This window comes from Mauremys reevesii, linkage group 2, assembly GCF_016161935.1.
Source record: "Mauremys reevesii isolate NIE-2019 linkage group 2, ASM1616193v1, whole genome shotgun sequence".
In the NCBI taxonomy this organism is placed as follows: Eukaryota; Metazoa; Chordata; order Testudines; family Geoemydidae; genus Mauremys; species Mauremys reevesii.
Window position 1 is genome coordinate 147,076,264 of NC_052624.1, and position 23,953 is coordinate 147,100,216.

The 23,953-nt window shown below is 63.0% G+C and overlaps 2 protein-coding genes across 3 annotated transcripts; one reads left to right on the plus strand and one right to left on the minus strand.

The window, feature by feature from the left end:
• Positions 1-263: 263 nt before the first annotated feature.
• Positions 264-8,498, plus strand: CAPG (capping actin protein, gelsolin like). Of its 2 annotated transcripts, none has more exons than XM_039525742.1 (10): positions 264-406; positions 1,862-1,896; positions 2,132-2,304; positions 3,436-3,590; positions 3,988-4,155; positions 4,594-4,743; positions 4,944-5,036; positions 5,476-5,608; positions 7,818-7,906; positions 8,333-8,498. In XM_039525742.1, exons 2-10 carry the CDS (start codon positions 1,874-1,876, stop codon positions 8,396-8,398), a joined length of 1,050 nt encoding a protein of 349 aa, XP_039381676.1. In that variant the 5' UTR covers positions 264-406; positions 1,862-1,873; the 3' UTR covers positions 8,399-8,498. The 2 variants fall into 2 exon arrangements, with proteins under 2 accessions (XP_039381676.1, XP_039381677.1); XM_039525743.1 differs by lacking the exon at positions 264-406 and adding an exon at positions 439-496.
• Positions 8,499-9,011: 513 nt separating this feature from the next.
• LOC120398365 (matrix metalloproteinase-17-like) lies at positions 9,012-22,914 on the minus strand. Its single transcript, XM_039525741.1, has 11 exons — positions 22,589-22,914; positions 20,607-20,989; positions 19,996-20,128; positions 19,064-19,229; positions 15,612-15,895; positions 15,336-15,512; positions 14,801-14,891; positions 12,608-12,690; positions 11,580-11,732; positions 10,982-11,239; positions 9,012-10,701 (listed from the first exon to the last, which is right to left on the minus strand). The coding sequence occupies exons 2-11, from the start codon at positions 20,790-20,792 to the stop codon at positions 10,412-10,414; spliced, it is 1,821 nt and encodes a 606-aa protein (XP_039381675.1). The 5' UTR covers positions 20,793-20,989; positions 22,589-22,914; the 3' UTR covers positions 9,012-10,411.
• Positions 22,915-23,953: the final 1,039 nt, after the last annotated feature.

Genomic DNA, 23,953 nt, shown 5'->3' on the forward strand with positions numbered 1-23,953 from the left:
AGGAGGTGGGAAGCAGGGCCATTGCCCTGGGCCCCTCTGGCCGGGGCTGAAGCATGTAACTTAGCTTCGCTGGGCTGTATTTTCAGATCTTTTTGAAAACCGTTTTTAAAATGAGTAAAATACTAACCCAGGCAAGTGCTTATAACAATAACACTAGTTAAAAGCGAATGAGCTGCCAATTGCTGGGTCTCCTTACGCCCAGCACGGGCACTGGCAGGCTGGGGGGCAGGTCAGGAGTCAGATGAGTCACTGGCCCAGCAGCGCCTGATTCTTTCTCTCCTGCAGCCACAGAGAAGCGAGTTGCTGGAGAGGAACAGGGTGTGGGCGTGGGGTGGCCCCTCCCAGGAAATCTGATTTTAAACTCCTGCAGTTTAAGGTTTTGCAGTAGAGGCTGACGACTCCCCCGGTGAGTAACTTTGTTCCTTCCTGTTTGTCGCAGGCCTCGTTAGGCAAGGGGAAACCTTCCAGTTGTGGTGCAGTAATTGAGCGTGAGGGGGTGAGCCCTTCTTGTGCGAGGCTGGGACCCAAGCAGGGGATCAGGGCTGGCTTATCCGGGCAGAGGTGTTTCCTGACAGCCTGGCTTGTCTGTTCAGTTAGCTGCCTCTAGCTGACTCCCCAGGCAGACGCCTCTCTGGTGTGTGCCCCCTCCTCTGTCATCTACAGGGTGCTCAGCACTGGAGCCTGACTCCCCCAGGCCAGGCAGGAGAAGGGCAAGCGTCCCCCACTGGGCCTTGTCCCTGTCTGGAGAGACTTGAGTTGCCAGTTTGGGCTGGCTGTATTCCTGGAGGTTTCGTCCCATGACATAATCCGGGGGGGCTGGCAGCACTAGGCGGGATGGGAAGTCGGTCCCCGGACAGTTCTACCCTGTGCTGAGGCTGCCGGCAAGGGGGCCAGCTGCAGGGATGCGCCCGGGTTTGGGGGCGGTTGGCCTGGCTTGCAATGAGGGCAGGATCCATCACTGCTGCGGGGGCACTGTCAGGCAGGCGGCTCGGCCAGCCCTGAGCAGGGCTTGGCCAGGGCTCCGGGGCTCAGCCGCCCCCGTTGTCAGCAATGCAGCGCTTTGCACTGCAGGCCAGGCTGCGCCACCTCATCAGATGAGCGGGGATTTAGTGGTGAGCCTGGCATCCGTGCCCTTCGGGTGGCTGCAGGCAGCCACTAGCTCTCAGGCTGTGCAGCTCGGGGCTGGGCATAAAGCCAAGGGCCCCAGGTTCGAATCCAGCTCAGGAGGGACCCAAGGGGTCAGCAGGGATCAGCTGGGCCATGCAGAGGGCACCAGGTGGCAGGGGTGCTGGGTGGAGAGGGTGTGGGGAGCCGATTCTCGGGCTGGCAGACGGCTTCTCTTGGCAGGATGTGTGCTGAGGAGGCAAATGGCTGGGAGATAAACAAGCCTTCGGAGCAGAGCTGGGCAGTGGCCCCCCCAAGGGCAGCTGGGGCTGGCAGGGAGGCGGGTGAGAAATGCGACACATGATTGACCACAGTGGGCTGTGAAGTAACAGAGAGTGTGAAAGGATGTCAGACCCCCCAGGGAATAACACACAGCACACCCAGCCCCGCCTCACCATGGCCAGCGCTGGGGGGAGGGGGTGGGGCTGCTTTCTCTGGGCCAGCGCCCACCCCCACAGGGGGGTCCCTGCACCCACACGCCCGGCCCCACCTCCTCCTTCCTCTGCCTGGCTGGGGATGACTCAGCAGCAGCCAAACCAGTTCTGTTACCTTCTCAGTGTGCAGGCCGGGAGGGGCCCACGGCCCCCAGCCCAGCCACGGGGCAGGAGCCCTCGCCCGCCGGCATGGCGGGCACCTCCTGGCCAGGGAGCCAGGCTGTGCCCGGCCCTAATGCTAACCAGCTCCTCTCTCTCCCCAGGGCCCTGGCACCATGTACACGGCGATCCCCAAAAGGTACTGAGCCAGTCGCCCCAAGTTTCCCCAACCCCACCCCCTGGATTTACCTTTAACTCCTCCTCACCTGGATTTTCCAGAACCCCTCCCCGTCCCCTGGAGTTACCCCCAGCCCCTCCCCCATACCCATCCCAATCTGGATTGACCCCCATCCTGCCTCTACCACCCTCAGCCCCTCCTCCCCAGCCCCCAAACCCTTCTCCGGATTCACCCTAGCCCCTTTTCACTACGGCAGCGGCTCCCCCTTTGATGCCTCGGTGAACCAGCCGGGCCTGCACATCTGGCGGGTGGAGAAGATGAAGCCGGTCCCGGTGCCGGCAGAGTCCAAGGGCATCTTCTACTCGGGGGACTCCTACCTGGTCCTGCACAACGGGCCGGAGGAGCAAGCCAACCTGCACATCTGGATCGGTAAGGGCCGGCTCTCCGGCACGGCGGTGCGGGCTCCCGGCCAGCCCTGTGGGGTGAGGCAGCCTGGAGGGGAGAAGCAGGGTGCTGGCGCCATGACCCAGCTGAGGCTGCCGGCACCCTGGGCCATGCCCGCCCCGCTGAGGAGATTTGCCGCCTCATGAGCTGGGGCAAGGTTCCCCTGACAGTGCCGGTGAGCTGGCGGCCTGAGCCGAGACCTGGGGCTGCCCCGCCCCTTCCACGCACACCATAGGGGACAGCGCCCTGGCCGACAGAGACCAGGATCTGAGCTCTGAGCCAGGGCCTGGAGCTGCCCTTCTGGGCTAGCAGGGGTGTGAGAGGCCAGCCAGGGCCAAGCAAGGGGCCCTGTGCTCAGGCTCTGCTCCCTGCCCTAACCGCACTCCCTGGCATGGCACTGCCAGCCCCCTTCCCCCCCGGGGGCTCCCGTTATGGGGTGAGGAGACTTCAGGCTCCTCAGGCTCTCTGCTGAGCACATCAGCCCACCCCAGCCCACAGCGCAGCCTGTCCTGGTGCCACGGGGCACCGTCAGGGTAGCCAATGTTCTAATGGCAGAAAACCGAACACCCCTGCCCTGCCCTGAGGCCCCGCCCCTTCTCTGAGGCCCCGCCCCCGCTCACTCCATCGCTCACTCTCGCCCACCCTCACTCACTCCCTCGTTTTCACCAGGCTGGGGCAGGGGTTTGGGGTGGTGGGAGGAGGTTTGGGGTGTGGGCTCCAGGCGGTGCTGACCTCAGGTGGCTCCCGGGAAGCAGCGACATGTCCCTCCAGCTCCTAGACGGAGTGGCGGCAAGGGAGCTCTGCGCGCTGCCCCCAGCCCTGCAACTCTCATTGGCTGCAGTTCCTGGCCAATGGGAGCTGTGGAGCTGGTGCTCGGGGCGGGAGCAGCACACAGAGCCTCCGTGGCCGTCCCACCGGGTAGGGAGCCTGCCAGCCCCGCACCAACCAGACTTCTAACAGCCCGGTCAGCGGTGCTGACCAGAGCTGCCAAGGTCCCTTTTCGACCAGGTGTTCTGGTCAAAAACTGGACACCTGGCAAACCTTGGCCCCGTTTCCGGGGCCCCTGCAAGCCGGGTGGCAGCTCAGCCATTGCTCTTCCTCCCCTGCCGCACCCAGGCCAGAGCTCCTCACGGGACGAGCAGGGGGCCTGCGCCGTGCTCTCCACCCACCTTAACACCCTGCTGGGTGAGCGGCCCATCCAGCACCGCGAGGTGCAGGGCAACGAGTCCGACGTCTTCATGGAGTACTTCCCCCGCGGCATCAAGTACCAGGTACCGGGGAGGAGCCCACCCCAGATCCCCAACTGCCCCCCAGCCCCGGCCTGCCCTGCCTGACCCTCCCCAGCTCCAGCCTGACCTGTCTGACTCCCCCGAACCCAACTTGACCCCCCCAACCCCAGCCTGCCCCATCTGACCTCCCCCAACCCCGGCCTCACCCCTCCCCAACACCCAACCCTGGCCTGACCTGTCTGACCCCCTCACCATCACCCCAGGCCTGCCCCGCTTCCCCCCCTTGACCCCTCAACCTGCTCCCTTTGCCATTGGTCAGCCCCCGCCTCCCCTCCTCCCCCCCCAATCCTGACCTGCTCCATCTGCCCCCCCTCCCAGCTAGTCCCCGTGCTCCCCGCCCGGCTGGTGCTCAGGGCCCCTCTCTGTCTCTGCCCCTCAGGAGGGCGGTGTGGAGTCCGCCTTTCACAAAACCCAGTCCAGCCAGGGCTCCGGGCCCATCCGCAAACTCTACCAAGTAAAGGGCAAGAAAAACATCCGGGCCACCGAGCGGGAGCTGAGCTGGGCCAGCTACAACACCGGGGACTGCTTCATCCTGGACCTGGGCGATGTAAGACCGCACCGGGGGCAGGGGCATGGGCAGACACAGGCCTGACTGTGCATGGTGGCATATGTCTGTATTCACAGCCAGGTGTATTGGCCGGGGGGGTGGTGGGTGCATTAGCACCCAGGGGTGGAGGGGGGTCAGCTAGGGTGAGTAGTGGGTGCATTAGTCCCGGGGTTGGGGATGGACTGGCCAGTGTGCAGGGGCTGGGTGTGCATGGGGCAGGCGGGCAGAGGCGCCGCCAGATGGCGGCGTTGGCATTGCTAGGTGGGTAGCAGGGAGGTTGGCACGTGGGGGGGTGAGGTAGGTAGGCCGGGCGCTGGCGGGTGGCAGTATTGGCATTGCTAGGTGGGTAGCAGGGAGGTTGGCAGGCAGGGGGTGAGGTAGGTAGGCCAGGCGCTGGCGGGCAGGTGGATTTCCATGCATGCCCCTCTCTCCTCTCAGACCATCTACACATGGTGCGGGGAGACATCCAACATCCTGGAGCGCAACAAGGCCCGGGACCTGGCGCTGGCCATCCGGGACAGCGAGCGGCAGGGCAAGGCCCGGGTGGAGATCGTGTCTGACGGGGAGGAGCCGCCCGAGATGATCCAGGTCTGGCCGGGCAGGGCTGGCGGGGCCCTTGTTGCTCTGGTCCTGCCAGGGCGGATCCAGGGAGGGCTCGGGGCATGGGGGTGGGGCTGGGATTGGGGAGAGGGCAGGGGATGAAGCCCAGCTTGGGGGCAGAGGGAACGGGCTGGAGACGGGGGGTGGGGAGGGTGGCGCTGGGTCTGACGGATTTTCCCTTTCCCTAGGTGCTGGGTCCCAAGCCCGCTCTGAGGCAGGGCAGCCCCGAGGAGGACGTCACGGCAGATCAGAAGAACGCGGGGGCAGCTGCTCTCTATAAGGCAAAGTCTTACCCCGCCCCATCTTCAGAGCTCCTGTACCACCATGAGCAGGACACCCCGCCACGGCCTGGACACAGCAGGGCACCGGGGAGCAGGGCTGGGGCTGAAGTGGGGAGGGTCTAGGGCTGCCGGCTGTGGGGGTGGGGGCTCGGAGCTGGGGAGCAGGGCTGGGGGCTGCAGGCTGGGGGCTTGGGCTGCAGGCTCTGGTGGTGGGGGCTATGGTGCAGGCTGGGGAGCAGGGCTGAGACTGTGGGGGTGAAGGGGGGCGTGGTGCAAGCTGAGGGCTGGGGAGGGGCTAGGAGCTGCAGGCTGGGGGGACCGCGGAGCAGGGCTGAGTGCTGGGTGAGGGAGTGTGGAGCAGGGGGTGGCTCCCTGGGCTGAGTTCGGCAGCGTAGGGGGGCAGGCGCTGAAGGGATCCACCTCTCCTTGTCCCCGGCAGGTGTCGGACGCGACGGGGAAGATGAACCTAACCAAGGTGTCCGGGAGCAGCCCCTTCAGCCAGGGCCTGCTCTGCACCGACGACTGCTTCATCCTGGACAACGGCCAGTGCGGCAAGATCTACGTGTGGAAAGGTAACAGCCCCCGGGCACAGGCCCTCCTGCAGGGGGCCAGCTGGCTCTGTGGGATGGGCAGAGACGCACAGCCTGGGTGGTACCAGTGAACCTCATTTGGGGGGTGCCCCAGCCCCACCTCTCCTCCCATTCACTCCACCCCCATTCCCACCTGCAGTGCCCCCAGCCCCACCTCTCCTCCCCTTCACCCCACCCCCATTCCCAACTGCAGTGCCCCCAGCCCCACCTCTCCTCCCCTTCACCCCCCACCCAGCCCCACCTCCCTTCCCCTTTGCAGAACACCCTTTTCCCCTGTGGCAAGCAGCAGCAGCAGCTTTCAGTGTACACACAACTGGCTTTAATGCACTGTGACAGGGGGCACCAGGCAGGGGAGCACCCAGCGGCCTGCAGGGCAGAGCACGGGTGCTGCTGCAGGACCTTACCCAGCCGTCCCGTAGGGATCCAGGCGGCCGAACCCCTTGTCTCTTGCAGGTTCCGCTGTCTCTAGGAAGGGTTGGGCCGGGATTTCCCTGCCGTCCTGCCCATGAGCTCCCCACTGAGCCCTCATCCAGAGCTGGTGTAGCCTCTCTGCCATCTTCCCCTCCGAGGTGTAGCCCGCGCCCACCACCAACAGCCAGGGCTTTGAAAAGCCACCTTAGGGTCCCCTCTGGAGCTACCTTTCAAGGGGTCTGGGTTTTCAGCGGCTCCTGAAAATGTGGAGTGGGGTACAGAGCCAAGCGAAGCTCCTCCCCGCCCCCCGGCTAAATCCGCAAAGGGATTTAGGCACCTAACTCACTGCAGTCAATGGGAGTTAGGTGCTAGAATTCCATTCAGGATCTGGGCCTCGTTGCTCTGGAAAATGGCGGCCGTTCTCACAAGTCAGCGATGGCACCTGGCCCACAGGGAGGGTCACTGTCTCAGGCGTCACCGTGTAGCTTTCGGCTCTTGGCCAGTGCTCCCTGTATAGGGCCATGCATCGGCCCAGTGCACTACAGTCAGCACTGCGGGAACGTCACACCCAGTCCCCGGGCAGGCTTCTGGCAGTCCCTCGTGTGCGCTGCCTGCGCGGTAACGCCCCTGCCTGGCTGTGCATGCGGGACCACCCTGCTGGCTGGTGAAAGCTCCCAGTCTGCACCTGCCTGGCTGAGCAGAAACTGTTTCACCCAGGGTCCCCTCACGGCTGCCCCCACACCAGGGCCGCCCAGAGGATTCAGGGGGTTTGGGGTCTTCCCACCACCGAACTGCCGCCGAAGACCCAGAGCGGAAGCAGCAGTTTTCCGGGGCCCCCGGACCAAGTGAAAGACCCCGCTCCAGGGGCCCTGAAAAACTCTCATGGGGGCCCCTGCAGGGCCTGGGGCAAATTGCCCCACTTGCCCCCCCCTCTGGGCGGCCCTGCCCCACGCCAGGCCCTGCCTGTCTCTGCTGTCAGGGCAGCTGGCAGGCTTCTCCGTTCCATGCTTGGTGCCCAAGGAAACTCGGGGACCACCCTCCTCCCCCACTGACCCATCTTCCCTCCCCAGACCCCAGAGGTCTGAAAGCCCCTCTCCGTGTCTCAGGGGCTCTGGTGGGTAGGAATTCCCCAGAACGGGGCAGAAGACTCCCCGCTTTCTTCCCCTCCCCAGGCCTAGTGCCCTGCTTATTCCCCACCACCCCCCTCGGGAAGCAGACTCCACACCAGACAGGCCACACAAGGGCATTTCCCGCTCTCTCTGTGCCCCGAGCTCCGCCCCCATGGCTGGCGGGGCTGATCCCCCTACTGGCCAGAGCTCACGGCCCGGTGGTGGGGGACAAATGGAGGCACCGCAGCTGTGTTCTCACTGCCCAGCCATGCTGCCAACTTCCCCTGCCCTCTGCCTGCATGGGCGTTCCCCAATAGCAGCCCTCCGCCCTCTTGGGCTTCCTGCTTCGGCTGAGCAACCCCACTGCGGTTTGAGCCCCTGGGCTGAGTCCCCAGCAAGGGAGCCAGGGTGATCTGCACACAGGGATCCTGCCAGCCCTGGCCTGGCCCTGCTCCCTCCCCCAGGAGCTCCTTCCCAACTGGCCTGTTCTCCATCCCAGGCCCTGCCATCTGCATCTGCCCCACAGTCACTCTGCCCAGGGTTAGCACCAGACCCTGGGCACCTCCCCCAGTGCCAGGGGTGCTCAGCGGAGCACTCAGCCCTGTCCCCACAGACTTGTCCCCTCTGTGCGGGGGATCGGCTGCCCTGACGCGTCCCTCCCTCCCGCCCAGGTCGCAAAGCCAACCAGCAGGAACGGGAGGCAGCCCTGAAAGTGGCTGAGGATTTCATCTCCCGTATGAAGTACTCCCCAAAGACCCAGGTGAGTGAACACAGGGCCCTGGCGGGCTCCTGTGGGGGGTGGGGAAGGGAAATGGGGAGGTGATGGGGGGCTCCCTGCCAGTAGGGTGACCAGATACCAAGTGTGAAAAATTGGGACAGAGTGTGTGTGTGTGTGTGTGGGGGGGGGGTAATAGGTGCCAATATCAGAAAAAGCCCATAATATCGGAACTGTCCCTATAAAATCAGGACATCTCTGGGCGTCTCTGGGCCTTTTCCTGGCTCTCCGCCCCAGCCTGGCTTCCCCCCACAGAGAGCACAGAGATGGTTCCCAAGGCCCTTCACCCCAAGGCAGATCTCTCCTCCCACGCAAGGAGGGTGTCTTGGGACCCCACCATGCCCCACACCTCATGCTAGGAGCACGAGATTCTCCCCACCTCACCAGTCTCTGTCCCCCTGTCGGCTGCAGGTGGAGATCCTGCCCCAGGGCCGTGAGAGTCCCCTCTTCAAGCAGTTCTTCGCGAGCTGGAAGTGAACCCGGGGCCTGCCCCGAGGCTGCCCAGCGCTGCTTTGTCTCCAGGCCTACCCTCCGCTCTGTAGCCACCAGGCATCTCATTAAATGACCTGCACGGGGACCCGTCTGCCTCCTCCCCTCGACCGGGGCGGCCGCGGCCTTTGTTCTGCCCTCGTGTGGGGGTGGAGAGAGATTTGGAAGGGCAGGGCCCGGAACTGGGCACGGCGCCATTTTCCCCCTCAGCCCCAGCGCCAAGCAGCGATGGCAGCTCCTGGCCTCTAGGAGTATGTGCGCCAGTCCAGACCTGAGACGCGACAGCCGTCCACGGGGAGGGACGTGGGGAACGAGGGTCACCAAGCGAGGGATCGGATGGCTGGGGGCGTCTCCCAGGCACTGACGCTGAAGGAGCTAACGTAGCATCTCCTGGCTGGGCAGAGGCTGAGCAGGGTGGCAGCCGCATGCCAGAGAGATCCTGCAAGGTGGGGACGGCGGGAGGCCACGGCTGCTCAGCAGATCCAGGCTAAGGCGGGGATGGAGAGAGAGGCCAGGCCCTGGGGAACTCATGCGGGAGTTGGGGCAGGGTTTAGCTGAGTCCAGCTACATTCTGTTGCTGTGGGAGGCTGCCCAGGGCAGGAGCCAGCGATCGGAGGCCATAGGGCTCCCTGCTCTAGAGCTGCCCCTTGCAGCCTGGGGGCCTCTCTCTGAACAGGGCCAGTGCTTCAGAGTGGGGAGCCTTGCTATGGGGCCAGGGACTCATAGCCTGGGGCACAAGCCTGGTTCTAACAGAAGTGCTGGCTGGAGGCTGCTCCCTCTCTGGGCCTCACGCGGCTGTGGCCAGCCTCCGGCCCCGGGGATGTGGACGGGGGTGTGAACGCACTGGCCCAGCAGGGCTCGGGCCGGGCAAGAGAAGCACTGAGCAGATACAGTCCCCGGGGCCCCTTTGACCTGCCACCTCACAGGAGGGCCAGGGGAAGGAAATCCCCTTTGGGCAGCAGGGTGAAGGGCCAGGCGGCAGCGGCTGCTCGGGGCTCCTGGGTCATTTGGGCACAGTGGGGCTGTTTGCCCAGCACCACAGTGGGGCCAACAGCTTCATGGGACTCGGAGAAGGCCCCAGAGGAAGCGGGAGGGAAGGGAGGAGGGGGCTAGCAGTGCTCGTGGGGCAGGACTTTCTCTCGCTGCCGGGGGGACATGGCCCCTGGGTGCTGACCGCCACCACCAGAGCACAGGGCTGGCTGGGAGCTGGCAGGACGTGGGGCAGGCCCAGGCCCCGGGGCACCTGGCATATAATTTAGCTTCCTGGTCTGCATGCTAAGATGGAGTGGAGCATCCACCCCTTCCCTCCCCTCCTGCTCCTCTCCCCCGCCCATGTCAGCGCTGGAGGGACCTGAGGCAAGGTGGAGTGTAGAGGGGAGGAGCTGGGGCAATCGTCAGAGAGTGGGGGTGGGGGGTCAGGGAGATGGGGACACAGAAGTTGAGGGGACAGCGCTGGGGTAATGGAGGGGGAAGTCAGGGTGACAGAGAGCTGGTGCCCCGCGGCAAGAGCTGGCATCATAGCAAGTGGATCACGGAGGGCCCATCACCCGGCCCCCTGACACCCGCAGGACACAGGGCCATGGCACTGAGGCCAGGCCCTGGCTGGCGCTGGCCCATCCAAGCGCCCTCCTGCCCAGCCATGGGGGGCTGGAGGCCGTTAGTGCTTGTCCCTTTCCCGAAGCGAAAGGAGGTGGCCTATGCTCCTGCCCCAGCAGACAGTTAGCGAGCACAGGACAGGCTGGCCAAGCCCATCCTGGCCACTCACGTGGGGACCCGTCCCATGCCGCTGCCCACAGACAGAGCACTGCGGGTTGTCCCTGGGAAAGCCCTGACTCGTGGGTATTCAGGGTGCCCAGGCCTCAAACCTCTGCAGATTCCCTGCACTGGTACCCAGCCTGCAGGGCCGACCTTTCTGGGATGAGGGGTCCCCCATCAGCACCCTGGCCTGGCCTGCTGCCTCCAGAGTTAGTCTGCAGGGCGTGAGCGGCCCCGGCTGGCAGCCTAGCCAAGCCCCCGCAGCAGCAGCAGCAGCGCTGCCAGCGTCCAACCGAGCGTGGCAGGTGAGGCCGAGCTGGGGCAAACGCAACGCTCCACCTCCAGCGGGGGGCCCCGCCAGTCCGGCTGCAGCTTGGCTCCCGTGGGGGGACTGGTGGGGGCACTCAGCGGTGGGTAGAGCTCCCCCGTGCAGTCCAGCCAGTCCCTGGCAATAGAGCGAGGGTAACCCGTCTCCAGCTTGAGGCTGTGCCGCTCCAACTTCCAGTACTGCCTGCCCTTGAAGGCGTAGACCTCTCCTGCGGGGAGACAGGCATCACAAGCACATCAGGGCTCTGCGAGCGGCTAAAGGCTGGGGGAGAGGGCACAAGGGGTCCCCTTTAACACACAGGAACTGGGGGGCTGGAGACAGAGCAGGGAGTCTACAGGGCACAGGGGTGTACCCTTTACTGCAGGGTGGGGGGCAGAGCGACAGGTTGGGGAGTCTCCATGGGACACAGGGGGGTCCCCTTTCACACGCAGGAACTGAGGGGCTAAATCACCACGAGGCAGGGGGCCGGAGCAGGGGGGGCGACTCACCGTCACTCCCACTCAGCATGTTGTCCACAGGGGTGGGGAGCTGCCCCCCGAGCACGGTGTGGGTGGGAGACCCCTCGTCCATGCGCCCCGCAGCCTCGTCGTAGGACCACTGCAGCCCGCCCTTGAAGAAGTAAGTTTTCCGGTCGTGAGGCCACGAGAAGGCGGCGTCCACTCCCCCCTGGGGCAGGCCGAAGTCCGTGACGGGGCGCGGATACCCTTCCTCCACACCGTTGTCCTTAAACACCCAGTAGAGGGGCCCTGGGGGAGAGAGGGGGGCGGTGAGCGGGTGCCAGGCAGCCTGGCGCTGAAGGGAGCAGCCGGGGCACAGGAGACAGCTGGGGGACCCGCCCCATTCCCCTGTAGAGGCCTCTCTGCGCAGCTCTGAACCCCAGGAGAAGATGAGATGCAGGGGGATCATTTGTGGTGGTCTTGCAGCCCCACCCAAGGGTACCCAATGTGTGCTGCCAGGGGGTGGCTGGGCCTGCAAGGGCGGCATGAAGGTGCGTTCCACCCCCAGGGTGCAGGACGGCTCCTCACCATGCCCCGTCTGGCCCTGTGGTCCCCGTCACTCTTGCTGCCCCGTGCCCCCAGCTCTCACCACTGAAGAAGAGGATCCGATGGTCCGTGTGCCTCTCGTAAACAGCGTCCACTTTGCCCAGGCTGCGGGGCAGGCCTCGCCAGAAAGCCGCACTCAGGGCGGGGCGCAGGGAAGTGAGGTGCCGGCCGTGGGTCAGACGCCAGAAGTACTGACCTGGCTCAGGGGGGAGACAGGAGGTTAAGTGGCTGCCCCCTGTGCCCAGCGGCATCAGTCTGGGAGAGCGGATGCCACAGCTGGGCCCCCCATTCAAGGAAAGCCCCCAGCAGTGCAGCGCTGAGGGACCCAGGTGAGAGCTGGGCCCCAGGCCAGCCATGGTTTGGCCAGGCACGGCCAGTGCCCAGAGTGGAATCTGGCGCAGCCCCTCGAGCACGGGTGTTGCGTGGGGGCAGCTGCAGGGCTGCTAGGGTGGCTGAGCAGATCCTCTCAGCCAGGGACAGACTCAGCCCCCTGGTCCCCCTGACAGCCCCTTGCCCCTTAGGAAAAGCCTCTCCCAAGCCAGGGGCACGAGGAGGAGGGGCCGCCCCCTGGAGCTGAGAGACAAGGGGCCTTTTCCTGCCTACATCTGGGAGCTGTGGAAGGCCTGGGGCATGGAGACAGCACAGGGCTGCCAGGCGTATGGGGCTATTGGCACAGCAGCCAGGCCGAGGGCCCCACGGGGCGAGGGCTGGGGGCCCCGAGAGAACAGGGAGGGAAGGGGCGGGTCTGGCAGCACAGGCGGGGAGGGCAGGGACACAAGAGAACCTCCACCCTGTCTCTCCCCACACTCGCCAGGATGCCTTCCCCACAGCACCCCATCCACATCCCACCCAGGCAGCGCTGCCCCCCAGCCTTGGAGCATGCCCCCTGCTGGAGGTTGTGCCCCTACAGGCCCAGCCCTCAGCTTTCACCTGAGGAGCTGCTGCCTGCCACAGGGCAAAGAGGCAGCTGGTCCTACAGGCGCCGGGGTCCCCTTCCCCCCATGGGACAGAGGGAGCCGGCCAGTCCCACACAGAGTGAAATGGGCCGACCCCCCACATGCAGGGACAGACCTTTGAAAAAGAAGGTTTCCCCGCGGATCTGGGCGACGGCATCAATGCTGGAGGAGCAGCGATCCGGGAACTCCTTCTCCGACCTGCCACGGAAGCGGGGAGCGCGTCAGCAGCACACAGTTGGCTCCCCTCCTGTCCTCCCACGGCGCCCGGGGGCTGGGCAGAAACCTCTGCCCGCAGGCAGAGCCATGGAAATACCCCCAGCCTGGCAGAGAGCCTGGGGCTGAGACTGTACCTGCGTCGGGTCGCCCCACAGGGCCCCACACGTGCTCTGCACCTCGCTAGCCCCACTCCCACCTGACAGCATGACTACAAACCCCACAGGGGACTAGGTTTGCCAGACAGAGTCAGACCCAAGGTCCATCTAACCCAGTGTCCTGAGGTGTAGGAATCCCGCAGTTGCAGGTGGGGGACAATCTGTCCCCCACTTTAGGTCTCCAGTCGTTAGAGATGGGCATGTATATGAGGCCGTCCAAAAATGTTGTCATCCTTAACTGTGATAACTCTTGAGAGTCCAGTTTATCCACAGAAACACCCAGTCCCTGCTGGATTCCAGCTGAGTTCTTGGCCTCACTGACATCTTGTGGCAATGAGTTCCACAGGCTCACCACACTGTGTGAAGGCGTTTTTTCCCCTGCAGCAGGGCTGAATTCCCCACCTTTCAATTCCACTGAACGTCCCCCTGCTCTAGGACAGGGGTGGCCAACCTGACCCTGAGAAGGAGCCAGAATTTACCAATGTACATTGCCAGAGAGCCACAGTAATACGTCAGCAGCCCCTCATCAGCCCCCCCCACCCCGCTCCCAGCATCTCCCACCCACAGGCAGCCCTGCTGATCAGCGCCTCCCGCTCCCTCCCCACACCTCCCAATCAGCTGTTTCGTGATGTGCAGGCGGCTCTGGGGGAGAGGGGGAGGAGCGAAGGGCGGGAAGGGGGGAGTGGGGGCTGGGCCCATGGCAGAGCCAGGGGTTGAGCAGTGGGCACCCCCCGGCACATTGGAAAGTTGCCACCTGTAGCTCCAGCCCCAGAGTCGGTGCCTATACAAGGAGCCGCATGTTAACTTCTGAAGAGCCGCATGTGGCTCCGGAGCCGCAGGTTGGGCCCCCCCTGCTCTATGAGAACAGACGCCCTTGCTCTTCCTCCTCTAAACCAGCTGTGATTTTAGGTGCATTTATCCTGCCCTCTCTTATTCATCCCTTTCTATGGGAGACATCTGTGACGTTATTGATATAAATGGGGACCATATAGAACTTGCTGGTTATAATTATGCTGTCTGTATGTCTGTATCATTTTTAGTTGAAATTATGAATGTTGGCTCTTTGCTGTCAGTATTTCAAGTTTGTGAAGCCTCCCAGACAAGCTGGTGTTAGCTCTGCCTAGCCTGTTTGATGGCCCATTAAGGACCATTAAGGACACAATGGACCCATGGAGGTGACTCAGCAAAGTATGCAGGACTGGCTCATGTGACTCAAGGCTCCATTTTGTAAAAATTCCACAGTGAGACAAAAGGGATTCTACACCTGGAAAAGTCTATATAAGCCTAATGCCTCATCTCCACCTTGTCTTCAATCCTGCTTCTGACCTCTGGAGGAATTTAAACTGAAGCTCTACACCAGGGACTGAGGACCCATCCATGTTCCAGAGACTAAAACTGAACCTGCAGTTTACTCCATCACTGCTGCAAGCCTGAACTAGGAACTTTGCCATTACTGTATGTAATTGATTCCATTTAATCTCATCTCTACCTTTTCCTTTGTAAATAAACCTTTAGATTTTAGATTATTTATCCCCTCCCCGTCATTTCAGTCCCACTTCAGAGGAGAACGTCTCCAGCCCTGGATCCTTTTCCTGACCCCACTCTGAACCCCTCTGAGATGGGTGCCCAGGTCCCTTTCCTGAGGGGATGCTTTTAACCCAGGACCCTGTTAGGTGTCTGTGGCACATGCCGACACGGACTTTCATTTGCCAGCGTGCTGCCCATTCACCTGGCTCTGGATTCGGCCAGGGGCCGCTCAGCACACAGGCCTGGAACCAGGGGTTCCCCAGTTCTGAATGAACTGGAGACACCATGGAACCCGCTAGCTGACCCCTGGGGATCCCAGCCGGGCCAGGCCCACACCCAGGGGAGGGGGCATTGATGCTCCTTGGGTCTGAGTGCAGGGTGGGGAGGGGAAAGGGATGGTCTCGGCTCACCTCAAGGCAGGGAAGTCGTGGGGCAGGGATGGCGGGTCCGGGAGCAGCGACGATGCCTCTGGCTTCTCTGTGGAATGCAGAACACGGCTCCCTGGATGCGGGTGAGAGCATGTGACCATCAGCCTCCCCACAGTCCAGCCGCCACATCCTGCAGCGAGCCACCTCTCAGCCCCACACAACAAGCTGTGGGTCAGCGCAGCCTCTCCGGGCAGCAGCCACTCCGAGCCCCACCCCGACAGCTGCTTTATCCACACTGGGGCCATGAGATGGCAGTGTACCCCAAAAACGAGCTCCAAGTTCAGCTCATCCAGCGCTAGCTGGCTGACACTGAGCACTGACTCACTCGGTGCATGGGACACAGGCTTGCCGGATTGGCCACCCCACCGGTGCTAGTCCTCTTTCAGAGGCTTGTTTGCAACAGCTGGGCACAGAATCCAGACTCTGGCTTGGAGACCATCTCGGAGACACAGCCTGGCATTAGAGCCAGGCAGAGAGGGCTCCCATCCCAGTCCCGCCCCGCCCCGCCAGGCCATACCGTAGAGCCTCTGGATGTCCATGCGGTCATCAGCCTGCAGCTGGTACTGCAGCGGGTCGCCCACTGGGCCCTGGTAATACGGGCGCATGATGGAGCGCTTGGAGGGCGAGTGCGCCAGGCCCAGGCTGTGACCAAACTCGTGCACGGCCACAGCAAAGAGATCTGTCCCATAGTCATCTGCAAGGGGGGACAGGGTAGTGAGGAGCCTGGCATTAGTGAGGGAAGAGGCAGGCAGCCTCTGCCCGGACAGGGAGCTCCCTCTGTCCCGGGGCCCACCTGGAGAGCGGAAGGTCCAGTCTTCATCGCTGTCGAAGTGCACGTGGCCGGCGCGCTGGGGGTCCCCGGGGAAGAAGGCGTGGGCCACCATGCCCCCCGGCCCATCGAAAGGGTAGCCGTCCTGGTGGTCCAGGTGCAGGAACTCCACCGAGACGTCAGCTCTGGGCCCGCCCACCTCGTGGAAGGTGAGCGGGGTGGCCTCACTCCACACCTTCAGCGCGTAGTGCATGAGAACACGGATGGTCTCCCGGCTGAGCCGTGCCTCCCGCGGGTACGTCTTCACCCTGCCAGGCGGAACACCAACAGAGGGGCCCGTGGGGACCGGGGCCAGGCCCACGGTCAGGAAACAGGCAGAGCCACAAACCGGCTGGGGGTGAGCAATCTGTGCCCCTCACTCTGACCCACAGCCCCTGCTAGTCCAGCCCTGGGCTCCCCAACCCCCCCAGCTCTGCCAGTGCCCCTCACTCCCGACCCACAGCCCCTTCTAGCCCAGTCCTGGACTCCCCAACACACACACACCCAGCTCTGGAGTCAAGCTAACCCTCTGATATGAGCAATAGCCCATGTGTCACTATCTCCATTTTCCTGGGTCCATTCGGGTCTTTGGTATTTAATAGGGAAACCCCAGGGCTACAGCAAGGGGCGTGTGGGGAAACCAGCGTGGATTCTTGCGGATCAAAGCCCTTGGTTTTCCAATCAGAGCTTCTACGGGCACTGCTGGGCAGGGCAGTCTGCACGTCTTCATGCGATACTGTGCTGGTTGTCAGCTCCTGCCTGCGTGTCTAAATTCCCTGAGACCCTTTGCATTGTCTCCCAGCTCCCCCAGTTCCCACTTCAGCATCACCTGCAACCTCCAGGTTCTGCTGTCACTGCTTGATCAGCCTGGCGCCTGCAATCCCCATGGGATCGCCGGTGACCAAACTGGTCACCCCAGCAGTGGCGCGTCAGCACCCCCTAGTGTTACACTCTGACATTATTCCAGGGGAAGACGCTGCCCTACTACACCTGCCAGGGCCAGGGCTCCCCTCCGAGTGCTGACCTCAGCCTGGCCCTGCTTCGCTCACACAATCTGAGAGGGCTGTAACCAAAAGACCTGCGACCCCGGGTCCTCTTATGGCCTGCACAGAAAATCCAGCGAGCGCTGCCCCCGGGCGAGGCAGCACAGATATCTGACGCACCTGCAGGGCCGGTTCTGCCACCTCCCATGCAGCCATGTCTTCAAAAGGAGCTCACACCCCACAGCTCCCATTCAGGACAACGGAAAAGCCCCCCCTTGCCCCCAATAATGGGGGCTCCTGGACACCAAGGAGTTTGGAAAATCTGATGCCAACTCCCTATGCAGCTGTTTGGCCATGGTACTTCTGTGGCCCTTGTGATGAAGTGGGGGATTTTCTTGTTTTTTTCAATGGTTTGTGTGCAGAGGGAGTGGGACTCAGTTTCCCTGGGTGTTACTGGTTTAACGAGGGGATGGGAGAGGGAGTTTGTTGTTACAGAGGACCAGGGACGGAACTTGGGATCCCGGCCAATGGTCTGGTGAATGGATACCCCAGCGACTGGTGACCTGGTGCCTAGGAGGCCCAGCTCTGACACTACAGCCGGTTCTGGCCAGTGGGAGGACAATGGGCTGGGGAGAGAGGACCCTGGTGACCTGACCAGCCGGTTCCAGCCAGAAGGGGCCAGAGGACGGCTGAAAGGAGAGGAGGCCCAGGCAACCCTGTTTACTTGGACAGAAGACAATGGACAGAGGTGGGGCTTGGGGCCGGGGGTATCAGATGCCCAGCTGGGAAGCGGGGGGGTGGGGGGGGGCTCTGGGCTGGAGAGGGGGAGCAGGCAGAGCCCACCTGGATGCAGGGGAGACTTGGATGTGCTGTGCTGAGGGAGGCCAGGCCTGAGGCCCTGAGAGTATCCTGTGCTATGTTCAGACGCTCAATAAACCCTCCTGTTTTATGCTGGCTGAGAGTCACTCCAGTCTAGAGAACAGGGTTGCATTATTCCCTCTGGGAGTGGAGACCTCGGGGATCCAGAGCGAGGGGACTCCCTGAGGGGACCCACGGTGAGAGACAGACATGCTAAGGCTCAGAGAGGTGCAGCTCTAGGAGGTGGAAGGGCTTAACCCTCGGGAGAGAGTGGACACTCGAGAAGGGCTGTCTCACTGAAGGGGGATCCCCCCAGGGACCGTTTGGGGCCAAGAGCGGGCACGATCTGGGAGTCCGTGACAGCCCCCATCACCGCAGCCTGTGAGCGATTCACGTCTGTCAATGGATTTAGCCTCACAACACCCCTAGGGCTGTTACCCACACTGTGCAGGTGGGAAACTGAGGCACAGAGCAGCAAAGCGACCAGCCCAAGGTCTCACAGGGAGTGTGTGGCAGGGCAGGGAATTGAACCCAGGATGCCGAAGTCTCTGGCTCGTGCCCTCACCTCCCTCTCCATGTGTCGCCCTGCTCCAAACGGGGTTCTGCATAGGCCCAGGGTCCACCCCGGGCAGACTGCTGCAGGCCCAGGGCCTTGCGCTGCCTGTCCCTCAGAGGGAGTGGAACTGTGGCAGGGTTCTGCAGACAAACCCTTGTTGTTCTCTGGTACGTGCCCTCAGTGCTCAGACACCGATGCTTTGCTGCTTACCGGGCTCAGAGCTAGTGGGGTTTTCCTCTTGACGCATGGGTCGGTATTTTGCGCAGGGCAGCGATGTCGTTATTTGTCGAGTGGCAGCGCCTGGGAGCCCCGGTCATGAACCAGACCCCCCCTGTGCCAGGCGCTGCACAAACACAGAACTAAAAGCCAAGGCAGCCCCTGCAACCAAGAGCTGATGGTCTCTCTACCTGCCAGATGATGTTCCTACCTCTTTCAGAGGACTCAGCCCCCAGGTTTGCTTTGTTCCAGCTGGCTTTTACCCCCTCCCAACTCCCCTCCCCATTCTCAACTTCCCCCACACTAATTGCTAGTGAATGCAGTGGATTGATTAGCCAATTTCTTTTAACTCTGAAAAACACAACTTGGCCTGGCTGCTTTATACACATTTTGTCCATGCTCCCTTCCCCATTCTCTAGCCACTGCTATTTGGGTATCTGTTACTTCCTAACTGTCCACTTTTCCTCTGGGTGTGGGGTATCCAGGTGTGTATCTTGTGTTAGAGGCAGGTTTAAAACCCCCGTTCAGTAGCTCAGCCTTTTGGATCCCTTGTTAATTTCATTACCGGCGTGTGAGAGTTTGGACAGAGCTGGATTAGGGCTAGGAGAGCGGGAGGGGTTTATTTAGCCAATCCCCGATTAACACACTTTGCTCAGCGTGTCTCTGAGCAGCCCGGCCGGGTTACACCCAATGGCACTGGAATGCTCTGGGTGCCTAGCCATGAGGTTTGCTCCAAGGTGCCCTGATGGGGCTGCATTGGCCTCACATCCCAGGCCATTTGGGGAGCAGGTATCTGATGACTGCCAGGGCGGGTTGATACCTACTTCCAGGAGATGTTCCTCTTGGTCCAAGCCAGGCCTGCGCTCCGCCTGCCCCGACTTTTCCTCCTCTTCCGCCACAGCCTCCCATTCTTCCTCTCGGGCAGCTTTTCCGGGAGCACGTCAGGCAGCGAGCAGCGTGGCATCCGGATCAGCCCCAGCGTGGCATCGTCTAGGCAACGCAGAGGGAAACACAGGCGCGTCACCAGCCGGCAGGTCAGAGCGCCGCCTGGGACGCAGCGGTGCAGCGAGCTGTCAGTTCTCAGCTGGGGGTGAAGCGAGCCCTGCAGGCAGACCGCCTCTTGCAGAACAGCCTTAGGGGAGAGCCCACTCTGCACCCACCTGGACCCCCAAAGCCCCCAAAGGGGCACCATGTAGCTATGGCAGAGCCCTGGGCTGGTGTGAAGGGGGGCACTGGCTGGCTCACAAGTTGGGGCACAGGGGTCCTGCTGAGCCTGCTTTCCCTCAACATCCAGGCAGGGGGCCCATGGACGGCATCTGGGCCGACAGGGCAGCGTGGCAGGGGAGGGTTAAAGGAGCCAGAGTCTCCCCCCTGAGAAGTGGATCCCAAACCAGACAGATGGAATTCGGGGGTTCCCTTAGCAGAGCAGGGTGGGTAGCCGCTGGGGGCAGGGATGGGCTGATGCAGAGGGGTTGCCATGCAGACGGGAGCAGGTTGACAGACACAGGAGGGGCTGGCGGAGACCAGCAGATGGATATGAAAGAACCAGCAGGGGAGCCCGTAAGGGACAATGTGGGGTCCAGTTGCTGCCGGCAGGGGCCAAGGCAGGGTGTAGTGTGGGTGATGGTTGGGCTGGAGCACTGCAGGTTGTCACAGGTGATGGGGGGCTGCAGGCAGGGATGACAGAGGGAGTGGGGGGTGCAGGCAGGGACAATGGAGGGACTAGGGGCTGCAGGCAGGTGCTGGCTCTGCATACCTGGGATCCCAGTCTCAGGGATGCCCGCAAAGCGCTGCATCACCCGGATGGCGCTGGTCACCGCTTCCCATGTCTGGAGCTGGCCGGTGATGGGATCGGCGGCGGGGAGGTAGCCATACTGCATCAGCCAGGCCTGGCAAGGGGCACAAATATGGGAAAGTGACACCGTCACAAGCACCCAGCCCGCTCAGCTTCTTGGAGACACTGGCTCTGGTGCCCCACCTGAGACAGACTGGCTGAGCTGGGAACCCCAGAAACGTCTCCCCTCAGTGACCAACTCCCTGGGGAGAGCAAAGGCCCCACCCACTTCCCAGCCCGGGTTTGAATCTTGACTCAAGACAGCAATGCCCATTTGTCCACCCGTCACGTCCACGCTGACGTGATGTGCTCAGGCCTGGGACAACAGGGGGCTGCGGGTCGGGACTGAGGGGCACCAGCAGAGCTGTGGGGGCGGGATGGGAGAGATCCTGGCCTTCACACCCCTTTCCTCCCCCACCGCTCGGGTAGCTGGAGGTTGGGGAAGGGGAGGGGGAAGCAGAGGGCAAGTGAACGTTATCAAGAGGACAAATTAGGCCCCCACAGTCCCATACGCATAGCTATGTGGGACTCACCACAACCTCCTCGCTCTCATCTGCTGGGGTGGGCACAGGACGGGCACTGGTGGACAGTGCTTGCAGCAAGAGCATCAGTACCACCTGTGCCAAGATGGGGGATGCTGTCGTCTCTCGCCTGAGCTCTGGGCGGCGCTGCTGCTCCATGGGGTGTTTGCCGGGCAGAGGCGCTTCTCCAGCCTCCATGCACCTCCCGCACCGGGCCTGGTCTGCAGGGCAGAGAGCCCTGATCCGCAACAGGGGATCCTTGAAGCTCCCAATCTCAGCAGCTTTATCTGCCGAGTCTGGGCCGGGGAGCTGGAATCCCTGCTGCCTGGAGCCTCGGCATGGGCATCGGGATCCAGGACACCGACATCTCTGCAGCTACAGCCTGGCCTCCGCTCCTGCATCGGAGATGACACAGAAAGACACAGCTGAGAGCCCTGCTCACCTGGGGAGTGTCCAGGGACCATGCCTGAGCTCCAAGTGATGTAAGATCGAGTGGGAAGCAAAGCCAGCCCTGGGGAACGCAGGGGTCAGGACCGTCTCTGTGTGGGATTTGCCCAGACACGATGAGCCCGTGGAAGCAATAGGGCACTGGAACCCCAAACCGAGAGCGCAGCCAGGCACCACAACAGCAAGCGGCACCAGCAGCAGCCCAGCGGGGGGCTAGTGAGTTGGCACAGGTAGACTCGCTAGTCCGGGGCCATGCTGCACATTGACAGCCAGGCCTGGGAAATGCCAAGTACGTGACACCAGCCCACAGAGGCAGCTGCCACTGCAGAGGGCGCGGGAGACTCCACAGGCCGGCACATGGGACACCCCACCTCCAGTGTCCCCAGTGTGGTACTTGCCCGTTTGGAGTGGGGGGGAAACGGGGTGTAACTCGAACAGGTACCGCATTCCACCGGGGCCCCTCCCTACTGCCACCCGCCTCTGCAAACTCCAGGACACTTTCCCCGAGCTGGGGACACCCCCCTCCAAGGCTGAGAGACGTCCACAACTGGCCTTGCTTTCTACCCCCTTTTGACAGGAAGAAACCCCAAGCTTGTAATCGGGCAGGAAGCCGGCTTGTCATCCCGGGACAGCCCCAATTCCTGCATTCAGCCTCCAGCCCACCAGGCCTGCCTGCCCGGCTCCTGGCATACCCCACCACCCCACGCTGCAACGTGGGCCGAGTGATGTGCTGGGCATCCCAGATGCAGCAGGGCTGGGTTGTGTTGGTCCAGGAATGGGAGCTGGTCCCTCACTCCCGGGGAGCAGTGGGGGTGACTCAGGAGTGGGCACTCTCCCCTCGGAGTTGGCGCTGACCCTACTGCCACAGTGCTGGGCTAGGGGGCACGGGTGACTCATTAGGAATAATACATAGCAGTGGCGCTCTCCCCTCTGAGTCAGCACTGGCCCTAGTGCCCTCACAAAGTGATGGGAGGGTGCTGCACCGCAGGTGGGGGAGGCCCTTCAGCCTGGGAGTAGGGGCAGGGGGGCTTAGAGCCATTGATCCAAACTGTAAACTCTGTATAGGATGGAAACCACATCAAGGCAGGGGGTGTGGCACCCCCACTTCCTGGTGCTGCAGGAGGAGCCGGCTTCCAAAACTGAAGTTCTGACACCTCCCCGGCTGCTGTACATGGGGAAAGGGCTGTGAGACTCCACCCCAGACACAGCTGCATCTAAGGAAGGAAGGACATGTGGGGGTGTGGTCATTGGCTAACATGGCGGTTCTCAGGTTGGGGGCTTGCGGCTAGTTGCGTACTCAGTTGCTACGTCTCATGACAGACTGTCCTGTTGTAGGCCGGGCTGAGCGCAGGGCTGTGCCAGGCGCTGTACGGACATGCAGCAAGAGATAGGGAGCGGGTTGCTCTGTCACTGCCATGGAGGGAGGGTCGTACGCGGGGCGCAGGGGGTATCGCTCTGCCGGGGTGGGGAAGGGGCTGGAGGGTCCCTCTGTGCCCGGGCATGTGTCCTCCCCTCCTCGCCCCGCTGCCTTCCCCTCCCTCACTCACCTGGTCCCGAGGCTGCAGCCGGGCGCCCCCGTGGGCAGGGTCCCGCTCCGCTCGCTGCCTGCTGCGGTTACCCTTCCCCTATCGGCCAAGCCCCGCAGGCGCCTTCCCCGGGGCCGCGCCCCCAGCGCCCTGCCAAAGCGCCCTGCGCCCGCGGGCGGCGTTTGGAACCTTCCCCCTCTCAGCTCCGCTCCGGCTGGGATTGCCCCGGGCCGAGCCCGGTCTCTGCCCCAGCGCCGCGTCCCTCCCCGGGGCTGAGGCTCATCCCGGGACTCTCTGTCCCGCACCAGCCACTCGCCAGCGCGGGGGGACGGGAGCTGCGGGGGAGGGCGAGGGCCGGCTGGGAGGAAGGGAGTGTCCGGGAACGGCTTAAAGGGACACTCCCCCCTGGCTTCTCTCCGTGCGCCAGCGCTCCCGGGCCTGGGGCTGCCCCCTAGCCCAAACCCGCTGCACACCCAACGGGGCCAGCCAGGGCGGGTCACCTGCTTGCAGCAGACCCCGAGCGAGGAGCCATCGTGTGCACAGGTGTGTGCAGGATGGTGAGTGTGCAGGTGTGGGTACATCTGGATACTAGCCAGGAGGGCGAGGACATGAAGACACAGCTGTCTAAACACCCAGAAACCCAGGGCAGTGAGCAGTGGAGGCCTGGGTGGGGTCCTGGTGTAGATGCTAGAACTAGGGGTGCAGCAGCACCCCCTGGCTTGAAGTGCTTTTTGTTATAGGCAGGATTTACAGTGGGGTTCAGTGGCTGTCTGCACCCCCACTCTACAAATTGCTCCAGCAGCCCTGGGTCCTGGGGCCTCAGTTAGGCCTGGAGAAGGCTGTAGGGTGACAGTGGGGAGTCCCTGTTGGGGAGGAGTGGGGGCCCTGTCCTGGCAAGATGCAGTGAGTCTCACCTGAGACACCAGCTTTTGCCAGAGCGAGCAGAGGAAATCTAGCTGGAGCCTTAAGAAATCTTAACAGCTCTGACTGCACCTTGTGTGAGGGGACAAGTTCCCGAAGGAGGGGGTGGATCTGGCCTTGCTGGGGAAACACAAGGCTCTGACTGGAGCTTCCTGATCAGGGATGGGTTATGAGACACCAAAGTCAATGCTGTGCTAGTGGGGGGTGGCCCATGTCCCACTGGGGGTCCCTTCCCATTTGCAGGAGTCTAGGATTCTCTGGCTGGGATTCTGAGCTGTGAGGAGAGGCACTGCCCCAGGGAAGTCTGGCCTCCTTATTCAGAGAGCTCGCAGACCCTGAGCTTGTATCAAGACTGGAGGTCTCCTTCTAAAAGAGCCACTCTATCTCATCCAAGAGTTGGTGAGTCAGATGCAGCAGGCACTGGGGAGGGTCTCCGGCCTGGGTTATGCAGGAGCTCAAACTGCA